Source organism: Euprymna scolopes, chromosome 2 (genome assembly GCF_053919585.1).
Source record: "Euprymna scolopes isolate OS-2025 chromosome 2, ASM5391958v1, whole genome shotgun sequence".
Taxonomy (NCBI): Eukaryota; Metazoa; Mollusca; class Cephalopoda; order Sepiida; family Sepiolidae; genus Euprymna; species Euprymna scolopes.
The window spans coordinates 15,371,476-15,386,578 of NC_136483.1; the positions used below are offsets into that span (position 1 = coordinate 15,371,476).

The 15,103-nt window shown below is 37.8% G+C and overlaps 1 protein-coding gene across 6 annotated transcripts in view; it reads left to right on the forward strand.

The window, feature by feature from the left end:
* LOC145288909 (putative nuclear hormone receptor HR3) overlaps positions 1-15,103 on the forward strand; it is a 938,903-nt gene that overhangs the window by 909,072 nt on the left and 14,728 nt on the right. For all 6 annotated transcript variants that reach the window (XM_080136367.1, XM_080136371.1, XM_080136368.1 and 3 more), the window contains one exon: positions 4,285-4,401. In XM_080136367.1, coding sequence (XP_079992493.1) covers positions 4,285-4,401 — 117 coding nt within the window. The remainder of the gene's footprint in view (positions 1-4,284; positions 4,402-15,103) is intronic.

The following is a 15,103-nucleotide window of genomic DNA, read 5'->3' on the forward strand; positions in this document are numbered from 1 at the left end:
CACGGCACAATCATGTTGACCTACCAGTTCTCACCAGATCACCAAAGTTAAGCAATGTTGAGCCTTGCCAGTACCAGATGAGTGATCATTTGGGAAGATTAGGCGCTATATGTACCGCGCCAAGTTGTAGAAATTTCCAGGTTGGTATTTGGAGGCACATTAATTCACTGGGAGAGATGCACCCCCAGTCTTCATTAAGACATGCATCAAGGAGAAGGAAACTCTTAGGTAAAAATCTTGCAGTTTACTGTATACTCTGTTTTGTGGCAGTCATCTGCACTGATGGAGGTTAGCAGCAATACCAAAAAGTGATTGGTTCTACATAAAGCCTTCACTACTATATCATCTGTGGAATATTCAGTGTAGCTTAAACGCCATATATATTTATAACTTACTAACTAGCTCTACCTACGTATTGAGCACTGTTGAAGTAAATACTTAAAGTTTACACATAAATTTATACTTTCGTATATATATATAGATATATATATATATATATATATATATATATATATACACACACACACAAACGCTCATATCTTTGGTTCTGTGGGACAAAACTACATGAAAATTTGCAGGCTTTTTGAAGACTATAATACTATTCTATGGTTAAAATTTTATAACAATTGATAAAAAAGAACCCATATTTTCAAACCAATAGAATATGCCAAAATTCGTCTACATTTGTATATATATATATAGTGTCCTAACAGGATAGCTTTACTTTTGCTGCTTCTGTTGTCTCCTCTGTGGCTTTGCCAGGTCACTAATATACATACATGCGTACATAAGAACCCTGAGATAGGGTGGCCCTAGGATATGTTTTTTTTTTTTTTTTTTTTTTCCTCCTTCAGGTTACGATATGGAATATGCTTTTCCGGACCCTGGTTACAGTATTTGCCTTGCCTTATGGTGTTATTTATAAAATACATGTGTATTATATACTGTACTGTATTTTATTAATTTTTACTGCCATATTCCAGGGTTCTACTGTATATGGATATATCTATACTAGTAGCCAAATTGAATATTGAAATGCTCATAGCTTTGGTTCTATGGAGTAAAACTACATGAAAATTTGCAGGGTTTTTTAAGATTATAATGCTATTCTGTGGTTAAAATTTTATGAAAATTAGTATTAAAAAAACAACAAAAAAAAACCTATATTTTCAAACCAATAAAATATGCTAAAATTTGCCTATATTTGTATATATATAGTGTTCAGGCAGGCCAGCTTCAGTTTTGCTGTTTTGGTTGTCTCCTTTTTTGTCTTGCCAGGCCACTAATACACAGACACACGCGCGCACCTAATTTTGTATACAGAGGAATACAACTTATTTATGAAGTATACATTACATATTCCAGAAGCCGTACCAAGGCTTCATTGACTTGCATAAATGACCCTTTAAACCCATGAGAAACATCAGCTTTTTTAGAACTGTATTCATCCTGTGAGTTGTCAAGAATTTGAAATCGGTTTTAAGGGCCTTTGTTAAAGAGTAAAGGTTTATCCATGTCGAAACCATGGTATGCTTTTAAAATATGTAATGTATAATTTTTAAATATGCATTTTTACTTGATTTGTTTTCAAGATATCCCAATACACTAATATATATATATATATATATATATATATGGCAATTAAGCTAAACTGAATTTTTATCCCCTTTTTAGCCTTTGATTATGTGCCAAGATCTGTGCTGTGGTGGGCAATAAGGAAACTGGCCATCAATGAATGAATGGATAATTCGTGTTGCCCAAGCTATGTATAAAATCCAATGTCCAATACAGTTTTGAATTTTATGTGAAGGTCGGTATCTACCAGAGCCCTGTCTCAAGTCCACTACTCTTCGTGGTTGTCATGGAAGTGCTATCACATGAGTTCCACACTGGTTGCTCATGGAGGATCCTCTATGCAAACAACTTAGTCATCTTCGCTGAAACCGTTGATGAGCTCATGACTAGGCTGGCTGAATAAAGATAATCAAGCTAAATGTTTCTGTGTGAATATGGGAAAGACAAAAGTCCTCAACAGTTGACAATGCTCTGAAGCCCATCAAAAAAGCAAACATCCATTTGAAGTGTGTCATAAAGGCGTTGGTTGTAACTCTGTACAGTGCACATCATATAAACACTGGGTACTGTACTGGCAGGAATGGTCAACTTCTAGGCAATCCCAGTTTCAAATGCAAGTGTTACCTAGGTTTGATACCCACAGAAACTACTCCCTTTTCTTTCCTATCCACTTGGAGTGAGATGGAGAACAACTTGAAGTTTGCAGCTTGTTTTACTACTTAGATTATACATTTGGAGAGGAGGCCTGTTATGCCATGACTGCTAGTATAAGATCAGTATAGAAAAAATTTAAAGGATCTTTCCCATCCTTGCATATCATGGCATCTCCCTGCTATTCAGACATTACTGCTACAACTTTTGTAAGGAGTGTTAATGAGACATGGCCTGTTACATCTGAGAACAAAGCCAGATTACCCTATGACTATGATCCACTAGATCTGTGGTTCGAAACTCTGACAGAGACTATACATTCATTAAGTTCTCATTTAGCCAGTTTCAAGAAGGTTATTCGGTGGAGAACGCTGTGCTGGTACTATCACCTTCAGCACATGGATCATAGTATGTGGCCTAGAAAAATTGAAAGCGTCATTCCTGGCTCCTATCTTCAAGACCGCCCGCAGAAAAGATACACAGGCTGCATCAATCAGGATTTGAACAGCACTGGCATCAAATCTGAACAATCAATGGATCGAAAGTGGTGGCAAATGAACATCAGACTTGGTCCACTAGGCAGAACTTTCAACCGTTGGACATGAAGAAAGGGAAGTAAAAACCAAGTAAGATGAGGACTTGTCAGACTAATATGCGATATGAGGATGAATCCAGAAAATTCCAGAAGTAAATCCTCCTATTTTTATTCCATCCAAATGAATCAGTAGGGATTGCAAATTGCATTGCTATAATGGCTGAACTTATGCATTCATGACTTAATAGTTTCATCTCTCTGTTGCAGATATTGATGATGTGAGACTCTAAGAAAGCAACTCTTGTTATGGACGTGTGTCAGAAGCAGAGATGTGTCATTGAATTCCTCCATGCAAAAAAATTGAACTGATCAACATTCACTGGCGCCTGTTGAACATTTATGAAGTCTGTGCAATTGATGTCAGCAAAGTTAGATGGGTTCAGCGATTTCAGAGTGGTGACAAAGATGTGAGTGACAAAATGTACTCTGGACGCCCATGCACAGTCACCCCACTAGAGAACACTGTGCCTCAATCAACTCCTCCACGCTAATTGACAGGTAATGATGAATGAAATATGTAGTTGAATGTGGGTGTCAGCTAACTGGAAACTATGTTGCTGTTCCTAGGATACAGCAAAGTGTGGTAGGTGGGTTCCATGAATACTCACATAAGACCAAAAGGATCACTGAGGTGATGTCTGTCAGGATTGCTTGAATCAGTATGAAAGTGGAGGATTCTTAGACTGCATCATCACTGATGATGATATATAGTGTCACCACTGCAAGTCAAAGTTGATTGAATTATACCACTCGCACTCCCCAGCAGAGAAGATCAGACATCTGCAAGCAAAGAGATGTGCGCTCTCTTCTGGGACAGAATCCTTATTCCAATTTTGATCAAAATTCATGACATGATTTTGATTCTAAAATGTTTAAAATTTAAGGTTTACATTTGAAGTATTTCATGAAAAAATTGAAATCCAGGGAAACTTTCTTAATTATTGTTTAATGACTACGGATCAAATTTAATGCAAATCTGAAATATTTGAATTTTCAAATAGGTTATTTTCCTAAAAACTCTTAAAAACTCATCCAAAAATGAATTGTCAAAATTTCAAACAAATCGTTGTGCAGTCACAGAACACATGCTTTGATCCTGTCTGCTAGCCATTGCTTCCACATCTGTCACAATTCTTTTAGTTTGTATCTCATAGTCTTCAATTTATTTAAGTTGCTCTGAGTTACTTAAGGATTTTTGGAATTTTTGACTAAACATGAATCCTCATCATGCAAGTAATTCTCTTCCAAAATTTTAGTGCTTCATTATCCATGGTCTGCGGTTCTCAAACTCATCAATAGTACAAAGAAACAGCTGTTGCAATTTATGAAATGAAAGAATGTCAAAAAATTTACTTATTCAGAACTTGGCTTAGAAATAATACATCATAATTAAGACATTTTGATTTACTGTTGGAAATCTTTTCTATAATTACTATGAATATTTATTTTTTTTGTTTTTGCAGATGAAGTTGAAAGAGCTTTGCAGGACAATATCTTTGAGTTTGTAGATTTAATGATTTCTCTGAAACTTTCAGAAAGTGAATTAGCATTGATGAGTGCACTTATTCTCATTCGAACAGGTATGTTACAATTTTTATTTCTCCCTTTTCGTAGGATTGAGCTTTCTATATTATACTTTTTAAACCCATATAAATGTTGGACAAGAATATAATTATTACATAGGGTCTACTTTGCAAATTTTGGTGCTGGCTCCCCTCCATACTCATAAAAAGAAACGCCTTCATTCACTGCTTTAAAAAAAAAAAAAATTTTTTTGTTTTAAATGTACTTTTTTTTTTCCTGCTTTCTCTTCATATCTTCAATTAATCTTTTTAAAAATTTACAAATTTCCAACATTGTTTGTTAATAAGTTATATTCACTTTATTGTTCCAATTTATCAGCCAGAAATGCAAACTAAAAAAAAAATTCAGTTTAGCGTTTGTTTTACATGCTAGCATGTGCTGGACGACTTTTATAAATTGACATACCTGTCCAGGTTTTTTTTATCTATCAAATCCATCCTTATCACTTCCTTTTGCATTTTCACCTCAAACAAGGCACAATTCCACTTTGATGTAAGGGGCCTACTATTTGGGGCATAATTTTCAGAGATACGATATAGGGAGTTGAGCAGCAAGATGTCTGTTTACACTTGAACTTGTGCATGTCAGTGCAGTTTGTGAAGCAGACCTTACTTGATCTTAACCTGCCAATTGACCCAACTAGTTCAATAATACTCATCTACTCTTTTATGCACATCTATCCAAATTTAATCTTCCTCTAAGGTCATCAAAAACAAGCCTGTCCTAAAGGCTCACATTACAGATCCATTATATCATTTTCATATCATTTCTCTCCATGCCATGCATGTCCTGAACTCTCACTAGCTAAGTTTCATTTCCATACATCATCAAATTGCGTACATATGCCTAATAGACCCTTCCCTTCATTGATAGTGACTATATCTATAGTCTCCATGTACTGTCCAGATTTAATTTTCCTATGAGGTCATCTAAACTAAGCCTGGCTTTAAGACTCCCATTACACATCATTCTCACGTCATTTCTCTTCATGTAATGCATGTCCTGAACTCTCGTTGACTAGGTTACACTTTCATACATCACACTGCATACACATGCCTAATAGACTCATTCCTTGACCAACAGTGGTAATACTCTGTTGGATACTCATGGCAGAAGTTTCTTCAACTTGCTCCATTCACTTCTAAACTATACATTAATATGCTAATTTGTTTCAACTGTTATCATCCTGGACATCCCTTAAAATAAAAATAGAATATTCTAAATCCTACTAACTGTTATTATATTGAATTCCATTAGTATGAAAATGGAATATTCTAAAATGCCCAATATCCAATTGTTTCAAATGGATAAGTTATCGTCAGCACACAAATGGGTTCTTTTCTCTCAATCTACCTGCAATTTCACTGCACGTCTTGTGTGCCCAATGCTTACAGATACCATAAAATTGAATTGTACCAGACTTTTTTTTTTTTTTTACATGGGGGTCACCACTTATCAAGGCCCGAAGGCCACTCAAGGATAAGGGTTATTGCGTGTACAGTAATCAATGAGATAGTATTGTAGTAATCATTGGTATTGGGGGTTTTGATAGTGTCTTATTTAAGGGGGCGGTTTGTCAGGAGTTTATTTATGTTGGACTTGAAGACGTCCAAGTTGTAGTCAGGTGGGAAACCGGCAAGCTGCAGAGAGTTCCACTGGTGTGCAGTTCTAAGAAAGAAGCTTTGCTCATGGAATCTACATTTGAATTTAGGCACTGATAAAGAGTGGAGAAAATTATTGACAGTAGTTTCAGCTAGACGGGTGTTTCTCGTGAAAGATTGGCGTGGGGGGGGGGATAGGAGCTCAGACGAGCACCTGCCATGTAAATAGCGATAAAACAAAGACAGGCTCGCAACGTCTCTTCTGTGGGAGAGAGGTTACATGGAAGAGAAAAGGGCATCCCCCACTAAACCACAAAGTCTATTTTGTACTCTGTCAAGGCAGGATAGGCTGTTTTTAGCAGCTCCTGCCAAGATGTGGCAGCAGTACTCCATCCTTGGACGTACTTGGCTTTTATACAGATAGAGAATTGCAACAGTAGTGAGATATCTTCTGGAGTGGTAGAAGGATCCCACCATCTTTCCAGCGACCTTGACAACAGATTTGATGTACGTGTTCCATTTCAGATCAGGAGTAAAGGTCAAACCCAGAAGCTTGTCAAAACATGGAGCCTCTCCAAGACAAGAGCCATCCATTTCAATTGATGCCAGATGGGGATCAGAGCGTTGATGATGTAAAGATAGAAGCTTGGTTTTGGATGCATTAAAAGTGACCAGCTACATCTTCCCCCATTGTACCACATGCTCAAGATCAGAGGAGAGAGAATTAGAGAGAACTTTGTCATTTACGGCCTTTGATGTGTTGCCATAGATGGTCATGTCATCAGCATAGATGTCAACGAATGATTTAAGTATGTGTTTTGGGAGATCATTGATGTAGATCAGGAAGAGAGTTGGGCCCAGGATGGACCCGTGGGGGACTCCAGCATTAATACTGTGGGCCTCTGATTTCTGCCCATCAACCATTACTCTTATGAACCTATTGGAGAGAAATGATTTAATAATTGAGAAAACATTTCCAGTAATACCGTAGCTGGAAATCTTGTGAAGTAGGCCCTTATGCCATACCCTATCGAAGGCCTTCGATACGTCAAGAGCAATTGCCCTGGAAAGGAAACCTTTGTCAAGAGATTCACTAATCCTTTTTGATATAACCGTTAGCACATCTGCTGTAGATCTTGCAGAGCGGAAACCATATTGCATGTCACTAAGAAGGTCGTTTCTGTTGAGGTGGTTGACTACTTCTTTATTTAATATGGATTCCAACCACTTACTCATAACACACAGGAGACTTATTGGTCTGTACTGAGAGGGAGATGACTTTTCACCTGAATTCTTAAATACAGGGCATACTGATGAGGTTTTCCAGGGTGTTGGAAAGCACTTCTCCTTAAGGCAACGCTTAAACAGTTTTGTAAGTATGGGGGCAAGTCCTGGTTGGAGCTTTCAGCACTATAACTGGAATGCCATCAGGGCCAGTTGCTTTACTGGAATCAAGGTTCTTGATTAGCTTGGCAACCTCACGCACATTATCTTGGCGACCTCACGCACAGATATTTGTATGTTGCATAGCGTGTTGTCTGTTATAGGAGGAAATAAAGGGAGTTGATGGTCATTGTCGCATAGGGTAGAATTAGCTGCAAAGTTCTTGGCAAATAGTCTGGCCTTGTCTGATGCTGACGAGATGACCTCAGGTCCATTGATGATAGTTGGGATAGAACGCACACTTCTGTTCAAGATCCTGTTTGCTATTTGCCAGAACTGGTGGGAACCAAGCCGCTGCTCAGCTACTTTGGATTTAACAAACTGAGCATATAGCTCTCTTGCATATTTTATTACTCTTTTACAGTGGTTGCTAGTAGTCTTGAAAGCAGCTTTAGTCTCAGTGCATCTATTACGTTGGTAGCTATGGAAAAAGTGATTTCTGTGCGCGATGACAGCAGCACATTCAGGGGAGACCCATGACTGACTATTAGGTTTTTGTTGGAATTTTTTGGATGGTATGAATCGGTCTATGCCTATAATTAACCATTCAGTCAGATCTGATACTATAGAGGACACATCCTTTTTAAACATGGAATGCAAAGGTAGGTCAGATATGAATGTACGGAAGTTATCCCATTCAGCCATAGAGTATCGATATACAGTACCGTGGAGAGGTACGTCTGAAGACTTATTACATTTCGTTTTTATCTTAACTGCTACAAGAGTGGTCAGAGGATCCCAGAGGAGATAGAACGGAACATGAACACAGCTCAGGGCAAGTTGTGAGGAAAAGGTCTAGAAGGCTTGCATATTGACCGGATGTATTGGGCACACGGGTGGGTTCGTGAACAATCTGAGTGAGGTCATAGGCAATGGCAAAATCATGACAAAACCTACCCTCGTCATCGGGTTTTATTTGAGTGGGTCAGCCATTCTACATTATGGACATTGAAGTTACCGCAAATGTGAATGTTAGCCGAAGGATGAGCAGACAGGATGTGATCAATTTTCTCAGATATGCTCTTAAAGATAGTAACCCCACTGTTGTGGGGGCGATAGAGGGCAAATATAAATGCAGTGGTGTAAGCTAGTGCAACTCGGAAGCACATATAAGGTAAATTAGGGTCTTCTCTGGAGATATCCCTACCACATGGAAAGCCATCTTTGATGTAGGCACATATTCCATGCCCATGGCGATCTTGGGGGTCAGATTTAGATGTTAAGTTAGAGTAACCTTTAATTATGAATTCATCTAGAGAAGTGGTTGGCCCTATGCCAGTTTCACTTAGAAAGAATATGTCCGGTTTCGTCTCCTGTAATTGTTTCAACCTCTGGAAGGTTGGAACGTAGACCCCTGATGTTGGAGAAGGAGACCTGGTCGTAGGGGTCTACATTGGAGGATGAGGTTCTAGGTTTATTTGTGTTTCTTTTCTGGAGATTTGTCATGATTGAGGTCTTGGGGTTTGTGGAACAGGTCGGTAGACTTGGTTGGAGCAGGACAGAGAGGGAAAATAAGAGAGAAAAAGACAAGAAATTTTTTTATTTTTGTGGCACATGATAAGGTAAAGCCGTAACAATTACCCTCTAGTATGGCATCGAGAGGCCCTACCAGAAACTACTGTATGGTCCAGAATCCATTCACCAAATGGCAATACAGTAGCCCCGGTACTTTGCACCTGCTGATAGGACAGCCTCCTTAGTGGTTAATCCAAGGTTCGGGTCCCTGACTATCAGGCAGGTAACGTCAGCCCAGATGAAACATTTACCTCCAGCACCTTTACTAGTGACATGACCACAAGGATAGACATAGAAACAGAAATTTTCCGACATCTCAGGCTACTCTTTACAAAGTACTACCAACCTGGAAAGCAGCTTTTTTTTTATCCCTTTGTCAGAAAAGTCACTCATTGGAAATGAGGACTGAAAGACAAAAAAAAGGAGAAGCGAGAGTTACTGGAGCTGCCAATAACACATCCACATGCATTATCTACTCTCCATTGAAAAAAAAAAAATAAATAAAATAATAAAAAAAGAAAAAAAACAAAGGTGAGAAGGACTTATTAATATCTACTTAGTATAAGTCCTTTACCCCATTCACGGACTAGGATAGTACTTGAAGATAGTCTCCCCTCCTATGTTAATGCATGGATACTGTTTGTCTTTATCTAGGTCGAGCTGGGATGTTAAACCGTTCCAGCTCCTCTGGTACTACCAGATCAGGCTGTCTATTGGCTTCCTGAGACGAAATGCACCTACATCGATTTTCTGTTTTTGTTTTCTATTCTCTTTTGTAAAACTTAATTATGTTCTACAAAAACAACAGCCCCCTTCCCTTTTTTCTTTTTCCTTCCCTACTTCCCGACCCCGTCAGTGGGGCATTAGAATACACTGACTGCCACCCTGCAGAGAGTAAAAGTCCCTCAATGGGGCCACTTGTTGGCCGTAGGTGGCATCCCGTAATGTCTACGAAAAGGATCCTGGTGGCTGAGCAACTGATACCTAGGGAAATATAGGTATCAGTTGCAACACTCCACTTTGGCCTCGTACTAGGCCAGACGGGTGATCGGAGAGGCCCGATCTGATCAATCGGCTGGTCACGTCTAGCTCACCACTTATACACATACAATCTACACCAAATCTAAATACTACACAACACTTCCCCATCAATACTGATCCCCAAATAAGTGGTGAAAGCAGTGGCTGAGGGTCAATTGTATATAGTGAACAAGGACTAGACATGGATGTTTTTCTCTGATCTTTCCCATATTTTACTTGGATGGGAGAAATTAAGATACACGAGTGCTCGAAGCCTACATTATGTACAAGTATATCATACCTGTAACCCTGTTGTAGCCAGGGCGAATGGGCTTGCCCTCTGTGCGCATCCCAAGTAGGGCTCCAAGGTGGGTGGGGAGCAGGGATGATGAATTAAAAAAAATGAACCCAATATGAGTTATAAAAATCCAAGTAAAAAAAGATTTTTAGACAGTTCAGACAGTGACACGAATGAGGAATCAGATAACTATCCAAACTTTATAGTAATGGAGTCAATTGGAGAAGTGCCTCTAACCAAACTCTCCCCCTTCAAGATAGAAAAAATACTATCAGAAAGAGTCAAACCTAAACTAGTGAAAAAATTAAGAAATGGTAATCTTTTGATAGAAATTCTTACCAAAACACAGGCAGATGAACTTTTAAAATGGAAACATTTTGACAATATAAAAATAAAAACCTACCCTCACAAAACACTAAACATATGCAAAGGAGTTGTGAAAAGCCCTGAACTTTCACTTTGCTCCATCGACGAAATCCGTTCAAATCTAAAAGAACAAAATGTAACGGATGTCAGAAGAATTCAAATAAAAAAAATGGAGAAATGATAAACACACACACATATTAACGTTTTACCAACAAAAAATTCCACAAGAAATAAAAATAGCCTATGAGAAACTAAGAGTCGAACCATACATCCCCAACCCACTGCGTTGCTTTAAATGTCAAAAGTTTGGTCATCATCAGGACCGATGTACACGCCAGCCAGTGTGTGGAAGGTGTGGAGAAAACGACAATCATATCAACTGTCAAAAAACTTATAAATTGCCAACTGTACAGAAAATCACAGTGCCTACTCCAAAGACTGAAATCTGGAAAAAAGAAAAAGAAATTGTTAAAATTAAACACTCATTAAACATCACCTACCCAGAGGCAAGGAAAAAGCAGTAACAGCTAAATATTCCGAAATAACAAAAAAGAATACTCCCAACACAAATAAACACAATGACAATTATTGCACAACAAACCCTTGATATTAAAATCCAAGACCTCACCAACCAAATCAAAATATTGATAAATACAATTGAAGAAATGAAAAAAACCTCACTGGAACCAAAAATCCAAACGCCACACCCAGTAGACCAGAAACAAATCCAAAAAAACAAACCAGAACCAAACTTAACTAAACAAAAACTACAAATAAACCCACAAATTCCCCTCTCCAATAGCTTTAAGATATTGGAGATCGAGAACTCTGAAGAGCAGAATATCAACAATAAGGAGAGTCTCTTAATCCCCCACAAGAGTTCTAATATAAAAACAGATAACAACAAGCAAAAAAATAAAGATTCTCCAAAAACATCCGAACAGACAAGAACAATAAATGGGAAAAATTCCTCGAAGAAAACCAGCCCCACAAAAACCAAACCACGATCCCGCTCAACATCTAAAACCAGAGATAAATCAAGCATAAAAGCTAACAAACCAATTGAACACAAAGAACCAGAAGCCATGGAAACAGAAACCGAATCTACCAATGATAAAAAGCTCACAAATGCTCAAACGCACATGAAACAGTCCAATGATTCAAATACAAAAACTACAGACCAAAATAAATTTAAAACCTCCTTGGAAACAATGGAAATAGAAGACAAAACTTCTAAACCTCCATAAAAAAGAACCCCCCCCCCCTATTCCCAAGACAAAAGGAAATCAAATACATAAAATCTAAACTATGGCCAACAAAATAATCCAATGGAATTGCAGAGGTATTAAAAGCCAACCGGAATGAATTACTTCTACTAATATCCGATCTATGTCCCACAATAATATGCCTACAAGAAACCGTTTTAAAACCATATGAAAATATCAACCTCCAAAGTTTTACTGAATACAACTACACAACAAATAACCCAAATAGAACTTCTGGAGGAACATCCATTCTCATTAACAAAAACGTAGCACAAAGCCAAATAAATCTACAAACTAACTTACAGGCAATTGCTGTCACAGCCACCCTACATAGAACGGTCACAATTTGCTCCATTTATCTGCCTCCAAACGACCCCATAGATGAAACTGAAATAGAAAAACTCATCAACCAACTCCCTCGCCCCTTATTATTAGGCGATTTTAATAGTCATAATGTTAGTTGGGGATGCTCAAACATAGATAGAAAAGGAATCACTATAGAAAATATTATCAACAACAATCTATGCATATATAACAACAAAAAACCAACTTTTATTCACTCCACTACAAACTCGTCCTCAGCAATTGACCTCTCTATAAGTGATCCTAGTATCTTTATAGATTACAATTGGACAGTGCATATAGATACCTGTGGAAGTGACCACTTCCCAATAATTTTAGAACATTTTGGTCCTGAAATAATCTCAAAAATTCCTCGCTGGAACCTTAAAAAGGGTAACTGGAATAAATTCAAATTACTATGCAAACACAAACTCCTACCTGGAAAACATGAGAAAAACCCAGTCACTCACTTTAGATACCATTATCTCAATAGCAGAAGAATGTATTCCTAAAACAAAATCATCAACCAAGTATAATCGTCCCTGGTTTAATAATGACTGTAAAAAGGCTATCAGGCTACGATGTGCTGTATTAAGAAAATTCAACAATCAACCAACTACTCAGAATTTAAACAACTTTAAAATATGCAGGGCTAAAGCACGCCGAACAATAAACGAAGCCAAAAGGGAATCATGGAAGAATTTTGTGTCTAAAATCAATAACAGCACCAAAGACAAAACTGTATGGAATATGATTCAGAAAATATCAGGAAAAAACACCAGTTCCCCTCTCAACCACCTCTGTGTAAACAATAGTAAAATAACTAAAAAAGAGGACATGGCAAACCTGCTTGCAGATACTATTGCAAATAATTCATCTTCTAAAAATTGCGATAAAAAATTCCAGATCATTAAACAGGAATCAGAAAAAACCAAACTGAACTTTAAAAGTAATAATGAGGAAGAATACAACAAACCTTTTACCATCCATGAACTGAAAGATTCATTAAAAAAAGCCAACAACACGGCTGAGGGACCTGATAAAATAACGTATGAATTTCTAAAACAACTACCAGATGAACCATTAAAGTATTTACTTTCTATTTATAATGACATCTGGCTCAATGGCAATCTTCCAGCCATATGGAAACAAGCCACAGTCATTCCTATACCAAAACCAGGAAAGGATGCATCTGACCCCTCCAATTATCGCCCCATACCTCTAACAAGCTGTGTGTGTAAAATCATGGAGAGAATGGTCAACAACAGGTTAATTTGGTTTCTGGAAACAAATAAAATAATAACTAATTTTCAGTGTGGCTTCCGAAAACATCGGAGCACAACACACCATTTAATTCGTTTAGAAACTTTCATGAGAAGTTCATTTATACAAAAAAAGCATATGACTGCTATTTTCTTTGATCTTGAAAAGACGTACGATACCACATGGAGGTATGGCATCATGAAAGATCTCAAAGAAGCTGGAGTGAAAGGAAGACTACCTATCTTCATTAACAACTTCATTAATAATAGACTATTCAATGTCCGTGTAGGAACGTGCCTATCAGACATCAAGGAACAGGAAACGGGAGTTCCACAGGGAAGTATTTTGTCAGTAACATTATTCAGCCTAAAAATTAACAGTATTGTTGGATGCGTAAACCAAGGCGTGGATTGCTCTCTATATGTTGATTTTTTAATTGCATACAGCTCAAGACATATCCATCTAATTGAGCGTCAACTTCAACAATGCATTGACAAAATAAAAAAATGGACAACTAAGAATGGCTTCAAATTTTCCATTAACAAAACAAAATGTATGCACTTTTGTCAACTAAGAAAACTGCACCCAGATCCTCTTTTAAAGCTAAACGATATGCCGATTCCTGTTGTAAATGAACATAAATTCTTAGGGTTAATACTAGACAAAAAACTTACTTTCATCCCTCATATAAAACATCTTAAAAATAAATGTAATAAAACTCTCCAGCTAATGCGGGTCATTGCCCACACAGATTGGGGAGCGGACAGACAAACCCTATTAAAGTTATATAGATCACTAGTGCGATCGAAACTAGACTATGGCAGCTTCATTTACGGTGCCACCAGAAAGTCGTATATAAAGATATTGGACACCGTTCAACATCAGGGCTTCAGGCTTGCACTGGGAGCCTTCCAAACTTCTCCCATCGATAGTCTCTATGCAGAAGCCAATGAACCCCCATTATCAATTCGACGCGACAAACTAGCCTTGCAATACCTGACGAAAATTCTCTCTTGCCCAGACAATCCTGCTTACAACTGCATTGCAAACTCGCTAAATTACTCGCTCTTTGATAGGGAAAAATCACAACCAACAAATCCAACCTCTAACTGTATCTTCAATCCAAATTACCAAAATCTATATGACCAAAAAGTAAAAGCTATAAAACCTTTTGGGCTCTGTACAAAACCACTAGTAGAAGATGCAGGTATCACAATTACCAATATCCATAATGTCAACCAACAAAGCCTTCCACCCTGGCTACTAAAACAACCTGAAATCATCCTTGAATTAAATAACTTCCCAAAAAATCAAACCCATCCACTAACCTATCAAGAAAAATTCCTTATCATTCAGGAAAAATACCCAAACCATCAGCACATATACACAGATGGGTCCAAAAACAGCAACAAAACCGGATGCGGAGTCGTATCCACTAACATTACCTTACAGAAGCGACTACCAGACCATGCCTCAATTTTTAGTGCCGAAGCCACAGCCTTAGATATGGCACTAGATCTCATCACTGACCTTACCCACAACAAATTTATAATTTTTTCAGACTCCCTATCGGTACTTGAATCCT